The sequence below is a fragment of the Solanum lycopersicum genome, chromosome 3, assembly GCF_036512215.1.
Source record: "Solanum lycopersicum chromosome 3, SLM_r2.1".
NCBI lineage: Eukaryota > Viridiplantae > Streptophyta > Magnoliopsida > Solanales > Solanaceae > Solanum > Solanum lycopersicum.
In genome coordinates, this window is record NC_090802.1 from 1624678 (window position 1) to 1640529 (window position 15852).

The 15852-nt window shown below is 35.6% G+C and overlaps 3 protein-coding genes and 1 long non-coding RNA gene across 5 annotated transcripts; 3 read left to right on the forward strand and 1 right to left on the reverse strand.

Annotated features, from left to right (window-relative positions):
* The first annotated feature begins 376 nt into the window (after positions 1-376).
* On the forward strand, positions 377-4565 carry LOC101248077 (probable LRR receptor-like serine/threonine-protein kinase At3g47570). Of its 2 annotated transcripts, XM_004234201.5 has the most exons (4): positions 377-1557; positions 1627-1842; positions 1908-3902; positions 4006-4565. In XM_004234201.5, exons 1-4 carry the CDS (start codon positions 522-524, stop codon positions 4341-4343), a joined length of 3585 nt encoding a protein of 1194 aa, XP_004234249.2. In that variant the 5' UTR covers positions 377-521; the 3' UTR covers positions 4344-4565. The 2 variants fall into 2 exon arrangements, with proteins under 2 accessions (XP_004234249.2, XP_069152198.1); XM_069296097.1 differs by having other exon boundaries at positions 398-1842.
* LOC138347780 (uncharacterized) lies at positions 4488-9935 on the reverse strand. The gene is made up of 2 exons (XR_011220313.1): positions 9704-9935; positions 4488-4937 (listed from the first exon to the last, which is right to left on the reverse strand). It is a non-coding gene; the product is annotated as an uncharacterized lncRNA (long non-coding RNA).
* On the forward strand, positions 5496-9352 carry LOC101248361 (putative receptor-like protein kinase At3g47110). Its single transcript, XM_004234202.5, has 4 exons — positions 5496-6411; positions 6497-6712; positions 6786-8777; positions 8889-9352. Exons 1-4 carry the CDS (start codon positions 6273-6275, stop codon positions 9224-9226), a joined length of 2685 nt encoding a protein of 894 aa, XP_004234250.4. The 5' UTR covers positions 5496-6272; the 3' UTR covers positions 9227-9352.
* Positions 9936-11975: 2040 nt separating the features above from the next.
* Positions 11976-15852, forward strand: LOC101248646 (probable LRR receptor-like serine/threonine-protein kinase At3g47570). Its single transcript, XM_019212596.3, has 4 exons — positions 11976-12427; positions 12511-12726; positions 13251-15242; positions 15346-15852. The coding sequence occupies exons 1-4, from the start codon at positions 12115-12117 to the stop codon at positions 15681-15683; spliced, it is 2859 nt and encodes a 952-aa protein (XP_019068141.2). The 5' UTR covers positions 11976-12114; the 3' UTR covers positions 15684-15852.

Here is a 15852-nt window from a genome sequence, read left to right on the forward strand (position 1 = left end):
GCACTACTTTTCATCACACAATTCTAAGGATTACCCAAGTCTATTATATAAATCGTCATTCTATTTCCTAACCAATATGAGACTTGAACTCACTCTTGCGTCGGCTCAAGTTTCTTGATTTAAGTTTGAACAACTTCATAGTTGAGGTTCCTTGTTGGTTTGGATTCTTTCACTAACTTAATTAGAGTATATCTTGAAGAAATTGTACACTATATCTTGAGCATCCATACATTATGTGATTATAGAAGTTAGTGGTGACTCTTTTCCAAGTCAAGCACTAGTAATATTTTTTTTCTTGGTCTGCCACTTCAACTTTTTGGTCAACCTTTCAAACATATTGTAGGAGTAGTAAATTGACAAATGCAGCACTAATTTTGACTAAGAGAATTCTAGTGAATTATGAAAGCAAGATTTGGTTGATTTTGTGGTATTGGTATTGAATAGAAATATCTCCTAAGAAGAGATGTTATTGCTATTTAAAGTCTCAAAACCACAGGTTACTAGTACTATTATTTGCACTAATGGAGAAAGCCTTCACTCTTTTTCTCTTAACAATGCTTCACTATGTTATGACCCAAACCAACATTACTACTGATCAATTAGCTCTTCTCTCTTTGAAATCTCAAATCATTTCGGATCCCTTTCACTTCTTGAATGAAAGCTGGACTCCCGCTATTTCTGTTTGTCGTTGGGTAGGAGTCACTTGTGGTTCTCGTCACCAGCGAGTGAAGTCCTTGAATCTTTCCAACATGGCTCTTACGGGCAGGATTCCGCGTAATTTTGGAAACCTCACATTTCTTGGTTCACTTGACTTGGGAAGCAACAATTTCCAGGGATATTTGCCTCAAGAAATGGCATATTTGCATCGGCTTAAGTTTCTTGATTTAAGTTTCAACAACTTTAGAGGGGAAATTCCTTGTTGGTTTGGGTTTTTACACCAACTTAAAGTTGTAAATCTTGGAAATAATAGTTTCATTGGTTCCATCCCTTCTTCATTTTCTAATATTTCCACACTTGAGACTTTGAATCTGAATTTCAATTCCATTGAGGGTGAAATCCCAGAAGTGATTGGTAGTCTTATAAACCTGAGAGTTTTAAGCTTGTATGGAAATAATCTCATAGGTTCTATTCCATCGTCACTCTCGAATGCCTCAAGGTTGGAAGCTTTAGATTTATCTCGTAATTTACTTCAAGGGAACATTCCAGAAGGGATTGGCAATCTACACAAGATGAAATTGTTGTCCATACAACATAATAAACTTACGGGTTCTATACCATTCACAATTTTCAATATTTCTAGAATCGAAGTAATTGCATTTACAGACAATAGCTTATCAGGAAATCTTCCCAATGGTTTATGTAATAGTCTCTCCATACTCAATGGGCTTTATCTATCCACAAACAAACTTCGTGGTCATATGCCTACAAGCTTTTCAAACTGTTCACAACTTCACGTACTGGATTTATCAGGCAACGAGTTTGACGGACGAATACATAGTGAAATTGGAAGATTGAGTAACTTGCAGATATTGTATCTTGGAGCTAATCATTTCACAGGTACGATTCCTAGCTACAAAATAATCAATTCTTTTATGAACACTTGTATCGTTGAACTTGAACCTGCAGGAATAATTCCACAAGAGTTTGGGAATCTTGCTAACTTGGTGGATTTAGGCATGGAGGATAACAAGATTAGCGGCTCTATCCCGATCAACCTATTCAATATCTCCTCACTGCAACGTTTTGGACTATGGCGGAACAATCTCAACGGATCCTTACCACGAGAGATTGGCAACTTAACCAAGATACAGATCCTAGATCTTAGAGAAAATACATTTACTGGTACGTATGCGAAGTGATGTATAAACTTATACTAGCTTGAACTAACTCATTCTTAATTTCTTTAGGTGAAATACCCAAAGAGATAAGCAATATGATGGAGTTGGAGGTACTTAGTCTGGGGTTAAATAGTTTCAGTGGTTCACTTCAAATAGAGATGTTCAACAGTACTTCACGATTGAGGATAATGGCTCTTACAAACAATAATCTATCAGGAACTCTACCATCAAACATAGATTCTGTATTACCCAACATTGAAGAGCTTTATTTGGGTAAGTTAACCAATCTTGTTGGGACTATACCTCATTCTATTTCCAACTGTTCAAAACTTACTAATCTAGAGCTTTCAAACAATAAACTCACTGGCTTGATTCCCAATTCTCTTGGATATTTGGCTAATCTACAGTTCCTAAACTTGGCATCAAACAATTTAACAAGTGACTCATCATTTAGCTTCCTCACTTCCTTAACCAATTGTAGAAAGTTAACAATTCTTTTTCTATCTTCAAACCCTATAAACGGCATGCTTCCAGTATCTGCGGGAAACCTTTCCACTTCTCTTACAATGTTTTACGCCAGTTCTTGCAATATTAAAGGGCGAATTCCTAATGAAGTTGGGAACTTAAGAAACTTATTAGCGCTTGATCTTTCTGGAAACAACTTAGTTGGATCAATTCCCGCGTCAATTGGCAACTTAAGAAACCTTCAGCGCTTCAACTTGAGTGACAACAAACTTACAGGATTTATTGGAGATAATATTTGTAAATTGCAGAATTTGGGTGCTATTTACTTGGGACAAAATCAACTTTTAGGATCTCTTCCTAATTGTTTAGGGAATGTTACTTCCCTTAGATTGATACATCTTGGTTCCAATAAATTGATTTCCAATATACCACCAAGCTTAGGGAATCTTAAGGATTTAATGGAGCTTGACTTGTCCTCAAACAACATGGTTGGTTCTTTACCACCAGAAATTGGAAATCTAAAAGCTGTGACACATGTAGATCTGTCGATGAATCAATTCTCAAAAGGAATTCCTAGGGAAATTGGAGCATTGCAAAATTTGGAGTACCTTTCTTTGAGGCACAACAAGTTGCAAGGATCTATACCTGACTCATTCAGCAACATGGTAAGTTTGGGATACCTAGACATTTCACATAATAATGTATCGGGAACTATACCCATGTCTTTGGAGAAACTACAATACCTCAAGTATTTCAATGTTTCTGTCAACAAGCTGTACGGTGAAATACCCTCGGGGGGTCCTTTCAAGAACCTCTCGAGTCAATTTTTCATCGACAATGAAGCATTGTGTGGTTCTTCAAGGTTTAGTGTTCCACCGTGCCCCACATCATCAAAGCATAGATCAAATAGGAAAAAAATGCTTGTTCTATTTCTTGTGCTGGGAATCGCACTTGTACTGGTTCCTATTATCTTTCTGTTTGTATGGATAAGGTATACAAGAGTTAAAAGTGATCCTCAACAAGCTGATTCATTGTCTACCGCAACAACAGAAAGAATTTCATACTATGAACTGCTCCAAGCAACTGAGTCACTTAGCGAGAGTAATCTGATTGGTTCTGGAAGTTTTGGCTCTGTTTACAAAGGCGTTCTCAGAAGTGGGACTGCCATTGCAGCTAAAGTGTTCAATCTGCAACTGGAAGCGGCATTCAAGAGTTTTGATACAGAATGTGAAGTTTTGCGCAGCCTTCGCCATAGGAATCTCGTGAAAGTCATCACTAGTTGCTCCAACCTTGATTTTAAGGCTTTAGTGCTCCAGTATATGCCTAATGGAAGTCTTGACAAGTATTTGTATTCGCACAACTACTTCCTAGACATCAGCCAGAGATTAAGCATTATGATAGATGTGGCATGTGCGTTGGAATATCTCCATCACGGATGCTCCTCGCCCGTGATTCACTGTGATCTAAAGCCTAGTAACGTCTTGCTGGATGAGGATATGGTTGCCCACCTAAGTGACTTTGGTATTTCAAAACTGCTCGGTGAAGATGAGAACGATTTATACACTAAAACCTTAGCAACATTTGGTTATATAGCACCGGGTATGTCACTTTGTTTTTGATAATATGAACATTGATTTTTCCTCTTTTTTTTTTCCCTATCAAGAAAGTATATTGCATCTTTTAATTAATTGTTTGACTGTAGAGTATGGAATGGATGGACTGGTGTCAATAAAATGTGATGTCTATAGTTATGGGATTATGTTGCTGGAAACATTTACTAGGAGAAAGCCTAGTGAGTTTGAGGGAGATCTTAGCTTGAAGCAATGGGTGAGTTATTCACTCCCAGAGGCAGTAATGAACGTTGTAGATGCCAATTTGGTAACACCAATGGATCATCGCTTACAGAAGAAGCTACATATCGTTGCATCAATCATGAAAGTGGCATTAGATTGTTGTGTTGAATCTCCGGCAACAAGGACAAACATGAAAGATGTTGTAGGGATGCTACAGAAGATCAAGATTCAACTTCTTGCATGTTGAGCATGTCTCTGTATCTCTTGTTCCGAACCGATAGCTTTTTTTGTTTTGTTTTAGCACTTTGATTCTGTTTTCAGAAATGACACCGTTTCCTCTTAAAAACTAAAACCAAACTGATCCTCATGAAAATCTTGAAGTAGAATGATATTTTTGTAAATTGTTAAGAGGAATTAACTATCTGAATAGAAATAAGCAAGTAATATAGTAAATGTTTTACATGGGAAACACTAAGACATCAAACAAAAAGAGCAAAATTTGCACAACTTCATTCATATATTGTTGTTGAAGCCAATATAAAGCAATTCGGTGCACTAAGCTCCCGCTATGTGTGGGATTCAGGAAAGGACCGAATTGCAAGGGTCCTTGCTCCTTACCCTTTGCATTTCTACAAAAGGCTATTTCCATACGTTCTGGTCACATGTCACCATATCCAATTTTACTGGTTACGTCAATGGATCGATTCAATTCCTCAATTTGTATCAGCATATGTGTTTGGAGCCACCAAATAGCAATACTTATTCATGTTCACCAGTTGACCAGAGATTTGTTCATAATTCTTGAGGGTGTTTAGCATAAGAGTCAGAGAGTTGCTAATACCTGAGAAAAATAAAATAAAATGTATCATCACTACTCTATAGTAGCATAAGTTAGTAATAGGGCACTACTTTTCATCACACAATTCTAAGGATTACCCAAGTCTATTATATAGATCGTCATTCTATTTCCTAACCAATATGAGACTTCAACTCACTCTTGCGTCGGCTCAAGTTTCTTGATTTAAGTTTGAACAACTTCATAGTTGAGGTTCCTTGTTGGTTTGGATTCTTTCACTAACTTGAAGTAACTAATTAGAGTATATCTTGAAGAAATTGTACACTATATCTTCAGCATCCATACATTATGTGATTATAGAAGTTAGTGGTGACTCTTTTCCAAGTCAAACACTAGTAATATTTTTTTTCTTGGTCTTCCACTTCAACTTTTTGGTCAACCTTTTATACATATTGTAGGAGTAGTAAATTGATAAATGCAGCACTAATTTTGACTATAGAATTCTAGTGAACTATGAAAGCAGTGGTATTGGTATTGAATAGAAATATCTCCTAAAAAGAGATGTTATTGCTATTTAAAGTCTCAAACCCACAGGTTACTAGTACTATTATTTGCACTAATGGAGAAAGCCTTCACTCTTTTATTCTTAACAATATTCTTGTTGCCTCACTATGTTATGACCCAAACCAACATTACGACTGATCAATTAGCTCTTCTCTCTTTGAAATCCCAAATTAGTTCCGACCCCTTTCACTTCTTGAATGAAAGTTGGTCTCCTGCTATTTCTGTTTGTCGTTGGGTTGGAGTCATTTGTGGTTCTCGTCACCAGCGAGTGAAGTCATTGAAGCTTTCCAACTTGGCTCTTACAGGCAGAATTCCCCGTGATTTTGGGAACCTCACATTTCTTGTTTCTCTTGACTTGGGAAGCAACCATTTCGATGGAAATTTGCCTCAAGAAATGGCACATTTGCGTAGGCTTAAGTTTCTTGATTTAAGTTTAAACAGCTTCAGAGGGGAAATTCCTTCTTGGTTTGGGTTTTTACACCAACTTCAAGTTGTAAACCTTAGGAGTAACAGTTTTACTGGTTCCATTCCTCCGTCTCTCTCGAATGCCTCAAGGTTGGAGACTTTACAAATATCTGCCAATTTACTTCAAGGAAACATCCCCGAAGAGATTGGCAATCTTCACAACCTGAACTGGTTATCCATAGAAAATAATCAGCTTACGGGTTCTACACCATTCACAATATTCAATATTTCTAGAATTGAAGTCATTTCATTTTCAGATATAGCCTATCCGGAGATCTTCCCAATGGTTTATGCAATGGTGTCCCAATACTCAAAGAGCTTGATCTATCAATAAACAAACTTGATGGTCATATGCCTACAAGCTTGTCAAATTGTTCACAACTTCAATTACTGTCTCTATTTGGAAATAATTTTGATGGACCAGTACATAATGAAATTGGAAGATTGAGGAACTTGCAGACATTAGAAATCGGATACAACCATTTCACAGGTATATATGTTTTATCTTATGAATGCTACTACTATATATTGTATCTAATTACCTCACATCTTTCTTTATTACACATTGAATGCAGGTATAATTCCACAAGAAATCGGAAATCTTGTTAATTTGATGGACTTAAACATGGAGAATAACCAGATTACCGGCTCTATCCCGATCTCCATATTCAATATATCATCGCTGCAATCATTGTTACTGTGGGGAAACAATCTTAGTGGAATCTTACCACGGGATATTGGCAACTTAACCAAGATGCAATTCTTAAATCTTAAGAAAAATAGGTTTACTGGTACGTAGTCAAAGTTATAGTGATCTGTATTGAACTAGCTAGTTAAACTCATTCTTTCTTAACGTGTTGACAGGTGAAGTGCCCAAAGATATAAGAAATCTCGTTGAGTTGGAGGAATTTGATGTTGGGTTTAATAGTTTTAGTGGTTCACTTCCAGTGGAGATCTTCAACATATCACGACTGAGAACAATTCAACTTTCAGACAATAATCTATCAGGAACTCTACCACCAAACATAGGTTCTACCTTACCCGACATTGAAATACTTTATCTCGCTAGCTTAACCAATCTTGTTGGGACTATTCCTCATTCTATCTCCAATTGTTCCAAGCTTACTGATCTAGAACTTTCAGACAACAAACTCAGTGGCTTAATACCCATTTCTCTTGGATATTTGACTCATTTAAACTTCCTAAACTTGTGGGGAAACAATTTAACCAGTGATTCATTTTTAAGCTTCCTCGCTTCCTTAACCAATTGCAGAAATTTAAATTTTCTTTCTCTGTCTTTCAACCCTCTAAATGCCATGCTTCCGGTCTCGGTAGGGAACTTCTCCAAATCTCTAGTAAAGTTTTATGCCGCTGTTTGCAACATCAACGGTCAGATTCCAAATGAAGTTGGAAACTTAAGCAGCTTATTAGACCTTGATCTTTCTAATAATAACTTCATCGGATCAATTCCTACCTCAACTAGTAACTTGCGAAACCTTCAGCGCCTGTACTTGAACAACAACAAGCTTACGGGATTTATTGGAGATAATTTGTGTAAATTGCAGCATTTGGGTGCGATTTACTTGGGACAAAATCAACTTTCAGGATCTCTTCCTGACTGTTTAGGGAACGTCACTTCCCTTAGAGAGATTCATATGTATTCCAATAAATTCAGTTCCAATATACCAACAAGCTTAGGAAATCTTAAAGATCTAATGGTTCTTAACTTGTCATCAAATAACATGGTTGGTTCTTTACCTCCGGAAATTGGATATCTAAAAGCTGTGACATATATGGATCTGTCAATGAATCAATTCACAAATGGAATTCCTAGAGAAATAGGAGGATTGCAAAATCTGGAGATCCTTTCTTTGAGACACAATAAGTTGCAAGGATCTATACCTGACTCATTCAGCAACATGGTAAGTTTGGGATACCTAGACATTTCACATAATAATATATCGGGAACTATACCCATGTCTTTGGAGAAACTACAATACCTCAAGTATTTCAATGTTTCTGTCAACAAATTGTATGGTGAAATACCCTCAGGGGGTCCTTTCAAGAACCTCTCGAGTCAGTTTTTCATCAGCAATGAAGCATTGTGTGGTTTGTCAAGGTTTAGTGTCCCGCCATGCCCCACTTCATCAAGGCATAGATCAAATAGGAAAAGATTGCTACTTCTATTTCTTTTGCTAGGAATAGCACTTGTATTAGTTCCTATCGCCTTTCTGTTCCTATGGATAAGGTATAGAAGAGGTAAAAGGTCTCCACAACGAGCTGATTCATTGTCTAACACAACAGCAGAAAGAATTTCGTACTATGAACTGCTCCATGCAACTGATTCGCTTAGCGAGAGTAATCTGATTGGTTCTGGAAGTTTTGGCTCTGTCTACAAAGGCGTTCTCAGAAGTGAAACTGCCATTGCAGTTAAAGTGTTCAATCTGCAACTGGAAGCGGCATTCAAGAGTTTTGATACAGAATGTGAAGTTTTGCGCAGCCTTCGCCACAGGAATCTCGTGAAAGTCATCACTAGTTGCTCCAACCTGGATTTTAAGGCTTTAGTTCTCGAGTATATGCCTAATGGAAGTCTTGAAAAGTATTTGTATTCGCACAACTACTTCCTAGACATCAGGCAGAGACTAAGCATTATGACAGATGTCGCATGTGCATTGGAATATCTCCATCATGGGTGCTCGTTACCCGTGATACACTGTGATGTAAAACCTAGTAACGTCTTGCTGGATGAGAATATGGTCGCCCACCTAAGCGACTTTGGTATTTCAAAACTGCTTGGTGAAGATGAGAGCGATTTATACACTAAAACCTTAGCAACATTTGGCTATATAGCACCGGGTATGTCTCTTTGTTTTTCCTAATTTGAACATTGATTTTTTCTCTTTTTCTTTTTTTTTTCCAAATCAAGAAAGTATATATGGCATCTTCAAATTAATTATTTGACTGTAGAGTATGGACTGGATGGACTGGTGTCAATAAAATGTGATGTCTACAGTTACGGGATTATGTTGCTGGAAACTTTTACCAGGAGAAAGCCTAGTGAGTTTGAGGGAGATCTTAACTTGAAGCAATGGGTGAGTTATTCACTCCCAGAGGCAGTAATGAACGTTATAGATGCCAATTTGGTAACACCAATGGATCATCGCTTACAGAAGAAGCTAGATGTTGTTGCATCAATCATGAAAGTGGCATTAGATTGTTGTGTTGAATCTCCGGCAACAAGGACAAACATGAAAGATGTTGTAGGGATGCTACAGAAGATCAAGATTCAACTTCTTGCATGCTGAGCATGTTCTCTGAATCTCTCATTTCGAATCGATCACTTTTTTTGTTTTGTTTTAGCACTTTGATTCTGTTTTCAGAAATGCTAGTTGGTTGCAATAAATGACTCTGTTTTCTCTTAAAAACTAAAACCAAATTGACCCTCTCGAAAATCTTGAAGCAGAATGATCTTAGTTTTTGTAAATTGTTAGAGGAATAAACTATATGAATACAAATAGGCAAAAAATGCATTCATGCCAGACATGAAGAAGGGTCTCATCCAAGGTTGTAACTTGTAATGCAGGCAAACTACAGAAACATCAATGACTGAATCGACGACTCAAAATCGTACTTAAGACTTGGTAGAAAACACAAAATAATTTGCAGATATTCATTGAGGCAAAACGTCAAACACGTTGTGGGCAACACATCATGCAGTAAGTTACACATTCATATATTAATTGCTTTATCAGTGTCTTGAAAACAATGGATAGATTTCATACCTGAGACCTGACTGAGTGCTTCAAACAATAAAATCATTTGCTAAAATAAACAAATAACCACATTTCAGCTCTTGCCGTTGAAAAATAATTCAAAGTGTTCCTCTTGAATTTTTGATAAAGGGAAAAATATATTTATACTATGGTAAATAATATCATTCATAATACTTTTTTTAACATTCGTTTCTCGTCGTCCAAAAACTATAACATATATGTCATTTAGTTTAATCATTATAATAATACATAAATTTACACTTTAATTTAACTTTAACAAACATTTATATCCTTCAATATTTAATATGTATAAATAAATTATTTAAACTTATATAATGTTAAACAAGTACATTACATTTTATGTGTATTATGTCACATAGGACCAATGTTTATTTGTTCAGTGTTATACTAGTTTAAGTGTGTATTTGTGCACATTCGAATTGAAGGGCGTAGATGCCCAACTGATGCTAAGTTAAGAAACACATTTATGTACTATGCCTAAAAACTGATGTGTTTCAGATAAAAGGAGTTATTAACTTGGCCAAAGTCATATGCGGCCACTCAAATTTGTCCCGATTATTCATTTAGACACCTCAACTAGACGTACTACCTATTGAACACTTCAACCATTCTGAATTTGAACCATTTGAACATTTTTTCGACAATAAACAAAAAATAGAGGATGTGTGAAATACACTCGCGCTGACATGTCAATTTGACCAATTAAATAATGACATGTGTTTTTTTTAATCCAAAAAAAATTATTTAAACATTATTTTATAAAGTAAAAAAATAAAAAATTATTTTAAAGTAAAAAAAAAAGAAAAAAAAAGTAAAACTTAAACACCCACTGCCTTCAACCGGAACAAAACATACATTTCCTCTAAACTCCATTAATGGCGATCCTCCCCTCCCTGTACAGTTCCATCTTTAACCCGACAAATTTTTTTTCATCAGCTTTTTTATTAATTATAACGTTTTACTTCATCTCGTTTTTTTAGGTAGAGAAAGATGGGAAAAAAAATCTCTCCAAAAAATTTATCAATGAAACAAAATGCTAAGAATTTTGAAACCATTAAAATGATGGGAGAAGAAGATAACCACTAATCTTTAGAATTTTAAAATCATTAGAATGGTGGGGGGAAGGAGATAACCACTAGTGAATGGGTATAGGGGTTGGGGTGGGATGGGGTGGGGTTGATAGAAATAGGGAAGAAGAAGACAACTGTTCTTCTTCTTTTTTGTTAATTTTTTTAAAAAATTAACTTAGGGATATAAATTAAGAAAATAAAATAAAATATTATTTTTAGTAAATTAATGCGCTCAAGGAAAGTGAATTACACGTTTTTTGTCATGTCAGCATTTTGTGTCTAATAGGAATAACTTTTGAACAAATAAAGTGTTCAATTGGCACAACGATTAGTTGAGGTGTCTAAATGAATTATGCGGACAACTTTGATTGGCTGGAGATGACTTAGGCCTATTAACTTTGATGGTCTTTGCACACATTCAACTTTCATTGTCAACTCAAAAGTCACTCAACTATAACTTCTTTGCACATAAAGTCTCTCAACTTATTTAATTATTTTTTTTCATTAAAATTTAGCGACATCAAATTTTAATTATAATCAAAATTTTAAGAATCAAATATATTTTTTATGAAAACAATTGATAGGAGGGGGTGGTAGGGGGCTGGTGTAGGGGTGAGGTAAAAAAAATGAAGTTGAGAATATTTTTTAAAAACAAGCTTTAATTTTTTTTCCTTGGGGTCTGATTTGAGGGTAGGGACAAAATAAATTGTAATATGAAGTTGGAAGAGAGTTTTTGAAAAATGTTCTTTTAAGTTTTAAAAAAAAAATTATTTTTTTTAAATTTGAGAAAAAATGAGTTGATTTGAAAAATATTTTTCAAAACATTTAATCCAACCAAATATAAAAAAATTTGAAAGTTACGAGATATTAGAAAAAGAGTATTTTTGAGAAATTTTTTTTTTTAAAAAATGAAGGACAAAAAGATAGAAGACACTTGAGAAAAAGGTAACTAAGAAATGATGCATAAATAAATCATAGGTAAATAATATGTTAAAGAATAACAATGAGATATTACTACGTTGAGAAATTTGATAGGTCCTTTATCACTGTATATCCATGGAGAGAGATATTCGCATTTTCTCAAACATATATAAATCATAAATTCTTCAGAATAACTTAAATATTCAAGCAGATAATTATAAAATTTTGTGAACAGATAAGATATATCCGTTCAGCAAGAGAAAACGAATAATTTAAATAATTATTATTGGGTCTACCATATTGATGATATGATTCAATTTTATGCCTTTATTTATTGATTTTAAAATGAGTGGTTTTTAACACTTTGGATATCAAAAACACAACAAACAATAATAGAATGTGTTGTCCATGGAACATAATCAGCTTACGGGTTCTATACCATTCACAATATTCAATATTTCTAGAATTGAAGTCATTGCATTTTCAAACAATAGCTTATCAGGAAATCTTCCAAATGGTTTATGCAATGGTCTCCCAATACTCAATGGGCTTTATCTATCCACAAACAAACTTCGTGGCCATCTGCCTACAAGCTTGTCAAATTGTTCACAACTACAAGTATTATCTTTAGCATCTAATGATTTTGATGGACAAATACATAGTGAAATTGGAAGATTGAGTAACTTGCAGAAATTGTATCTCGCATACAACCATTTCACAGGTATGTTTTATCTTATGAGTGAAATTGTACTATTGTATCTAATCACCTCACATCTTTTTTATCGCACATCAAAATAAATGCAGGGATTATTCCACAAGAGATCGGAAATCTTGTTAATTTGGTGGAATTATACATGGAGGCAAACCAGATTAGCGGCTCTATCCCGATCTCCCTAATCAATATCTCATCGTTGGAAACTGTTTCACTATGGAGGAACAATTTCAAGGGATCCTTACCACGGGAGATTGGCAACTTAACCAAGTTGCAAGTTTTATATCTTAGCGAAAATAGGTTTACTGGTACGTATTGAACTAGCTAGTGTTAAATTTGACAAGATTCAAAAATGAATTAATGAGAAGATATGGTAGTTTGGAGGATAATTCTTCATTGGTAGAAAAGTCAAGATAGCACATTTTGTAGGTGAAATTTAGGTGAACCATAAATTAATTTCACAAAGTAAATTTTGACATATTGTGATGTCAATAGTAAGAATTCACTCCTATAAATAGATAACTCCTAATTCATTTGTAACACACCTCTTACTTGCCTTCTCATCTCCTAAGGCATTTTTTCTTCTTTCTCTCTTGTAGTATTTCACTTGTACTCTTTTGGAGTGAAATAAATATTCGTTGGTTGTGTCCGAGGAATAGGCAAAAGAAAATAAAAGTTTGCCGAATCTCGTTAATTCCTGACGTTCTTTTGTTGTTGTCTCATTTACTATTTATTAGCTACATTTAGATATAGTAGTTGTGATTCCATCAGTCTCTATATATTCGGCTTCCGCAACAGCTAGCTAGCTCATTCACTGTTCATGTGTTGACAGGTGAAATACCCAAAGAGATGAGCAATCTCGTTGAGTTGCAGGTACTTGCTCTTGGGCTTAATAGTTTTAGTGGTTTGCTTCCAATGGAGATCTTCAACATATCGCGACTGAGAATAATTCAACTTTCAGGCAATACTCTATCGGCAACTCTACCACCAAACATAGGTTCTACCTTACCCAACATCGAAGTGCTTTCTATGGGTCTCTTAACCAATCTTGTTGGGACTATTCCTCATTCTATCTCCAATTGTTCAAAGCTGACTATACTAGAACTTTCACGTAACAAACTCAGTGGCTTAATACCCAGTTCTCTTGGATATTTGACTCATTTAAACTTCCTAAACTTGTGGGGAAACAATTTAACTAGTGATTCATTTTTAAGCTTCCTCACTTCCTTAACCAATTGCAGAAATTTAAATTTTCTTTCTCTGTCTTTCAACCCTCTAAATGCCATGCTTCCGGTCTCCGTAGGGAACTTCTCCAAATCTCTTGTAAAGTTTGATGCCAGTGAATGCAACATCAAAGGAAAGATTCCAAATGAAGTTGGAAACTTAAGCAGCTTGTTAGACCTTCATCTTTCTGATAATAACTTCATTGGATCAATTCCTACATCAATTGGCAACTTGAGAAACATTCAGTACTTCAACTTGAACCACAACAATCTTACAGGATTTATTGGAGATAACATTTGTAAATTGCAGTATTTGAGTGAAATTTACTTGGGACAAAATCAACTTTCAGGATCTCTTCCTAATTGTTTAGGGAATGTTACTTCCCTTAGATGGATATATCTTGCTTCCAATAAATTGAGTTCCAATTTACCAACAAGCTTAGGAAATCTTAAAGATTTACTAGTTCTTGACTTATCATCAAACAACATGGTTGGCTCTTTACCTCCGGAAATTGGATATCTAAAGGCTGCAATATATATGAATCTGTCAATGAATCAATTCACAAATGGAATTCCTACAGAAATTGGAGGATTGCAAAATCTGGAGCACCTTTATTTGAGACACAACAAGTTGCAAGGATCTATACCTGACTCAATGAACAACATGGTAAGTTTGGAATACCTAGACATTTCTCATAATAATATATCGGGAACTATTCCCATGTCTTTGGAGAAACTACAATACCTCGAGTATTTCAATGTTTCTGACAACAAATTGTATGGTGAAATACCCTCGGGGGGTCCTTTCAAGAACCTCTCCAGTCTGTTTTTCATCAACAATGAAGCATTGTGTGGTTTGTCAAGGTTTAATGTCCCACCATGCCCCACATCATCAACGCATAGATCAAATAGGAACAAACTGCTACTGCTACTTCTTGTGCTGGGAATTGCACTTGTATTTGTTCCTGTTACCTTTGTGTTCCTATGGATAAAGTATAGAAGAGGTAAAAGAGATCCTCAACAAGCTGATTCATTGCCTATGGCAACATTGGAAAGAATTTCATACTATGAACTGCTCCAAGCTACTGATTCGCTTAGCGACAGTAATCTGATTGGTTCTGGAAGTTTTGGCTCTGTTTACAAAGGCGTTCTCAGAAGTGGAACTGCCATTGCAGTTAAAGTGTTCAATCTGCAACTGGAAGCGGCATTCAAGAGTTTTGATACAGAATGTGAAGTGTTGTGCAGCCTTCGCCACAGGAATCTCGTGAAAGTCATCACTAGTTGCTCCAACCTGGATTTTAAGGCTTTAGTGCTCGAGTATATGCCTAATGGAAGTCTTGACAAGTATTTGTATTCGCACAACTACTTCCTAGATATCAGCCAGAGACTAAGCATTATGATAGATGTGGCATGTGCTTTGGAATATCTTCACCACGGATGCTCCTCGCCCGTGATTCACTGTGATCTAAAGCCCAGTAACATCTTGTTGGATGAGGATATGGTTGCTCACCTAGGTGACTTTGGTATTTCAAAACTGCTTGGTGAAGATGAGAGTGATTTATACACAAAAACCTTAGCAACATTTGGTTATATTGCACCGGGTACGTCTCTTTGTTTTTGCTAATTTGAGCATTGATTTTTCATCTTTTTTTTTTCCAAATCAAGAAAGTATATTGCATCTTTTAATTAATTGTTTGACTGTAGAGTATGGACTGGATGGACTGGTGTCGATAAAATGTGATGTCTACAGTTACGGGATTATGTTGCTGGAAACATTTACCAGGAGAAAGCCTAGTGAGTTTGAGGGAGATCTTAGCTTGAAGCAATGGGTGAGTTATTCACTCCCAGAGGCAGTAATGAACGTTGTAGATGCCAATTTGGTAACACCAATGGATCATCGCTTACAGAAGAAGCTAGATGTTGTGGCATCAATCATGAAAGTGGCATTAGATTGTTGTGCTGAATCTCCGGCAACAAGGACAAACATGAAAGATGTTGTAGGGATGCTAGAGAAGATCATGATTCAACTTCTTGCACGCTGAGCATGTTATCGGAATCTCTTTTTCCAAATTGATTGCTTGTTTGTTTTATGGGAAGAATATTGCTTTTTTTGTTTTAGCATTTTGATTCTGTTTTCAGAAATGCTAGTTGGTTGCAATAAATGTCACTGTTTCCTCTTAAAAACTAAAACCAAATTGATCCTCTTGAAAA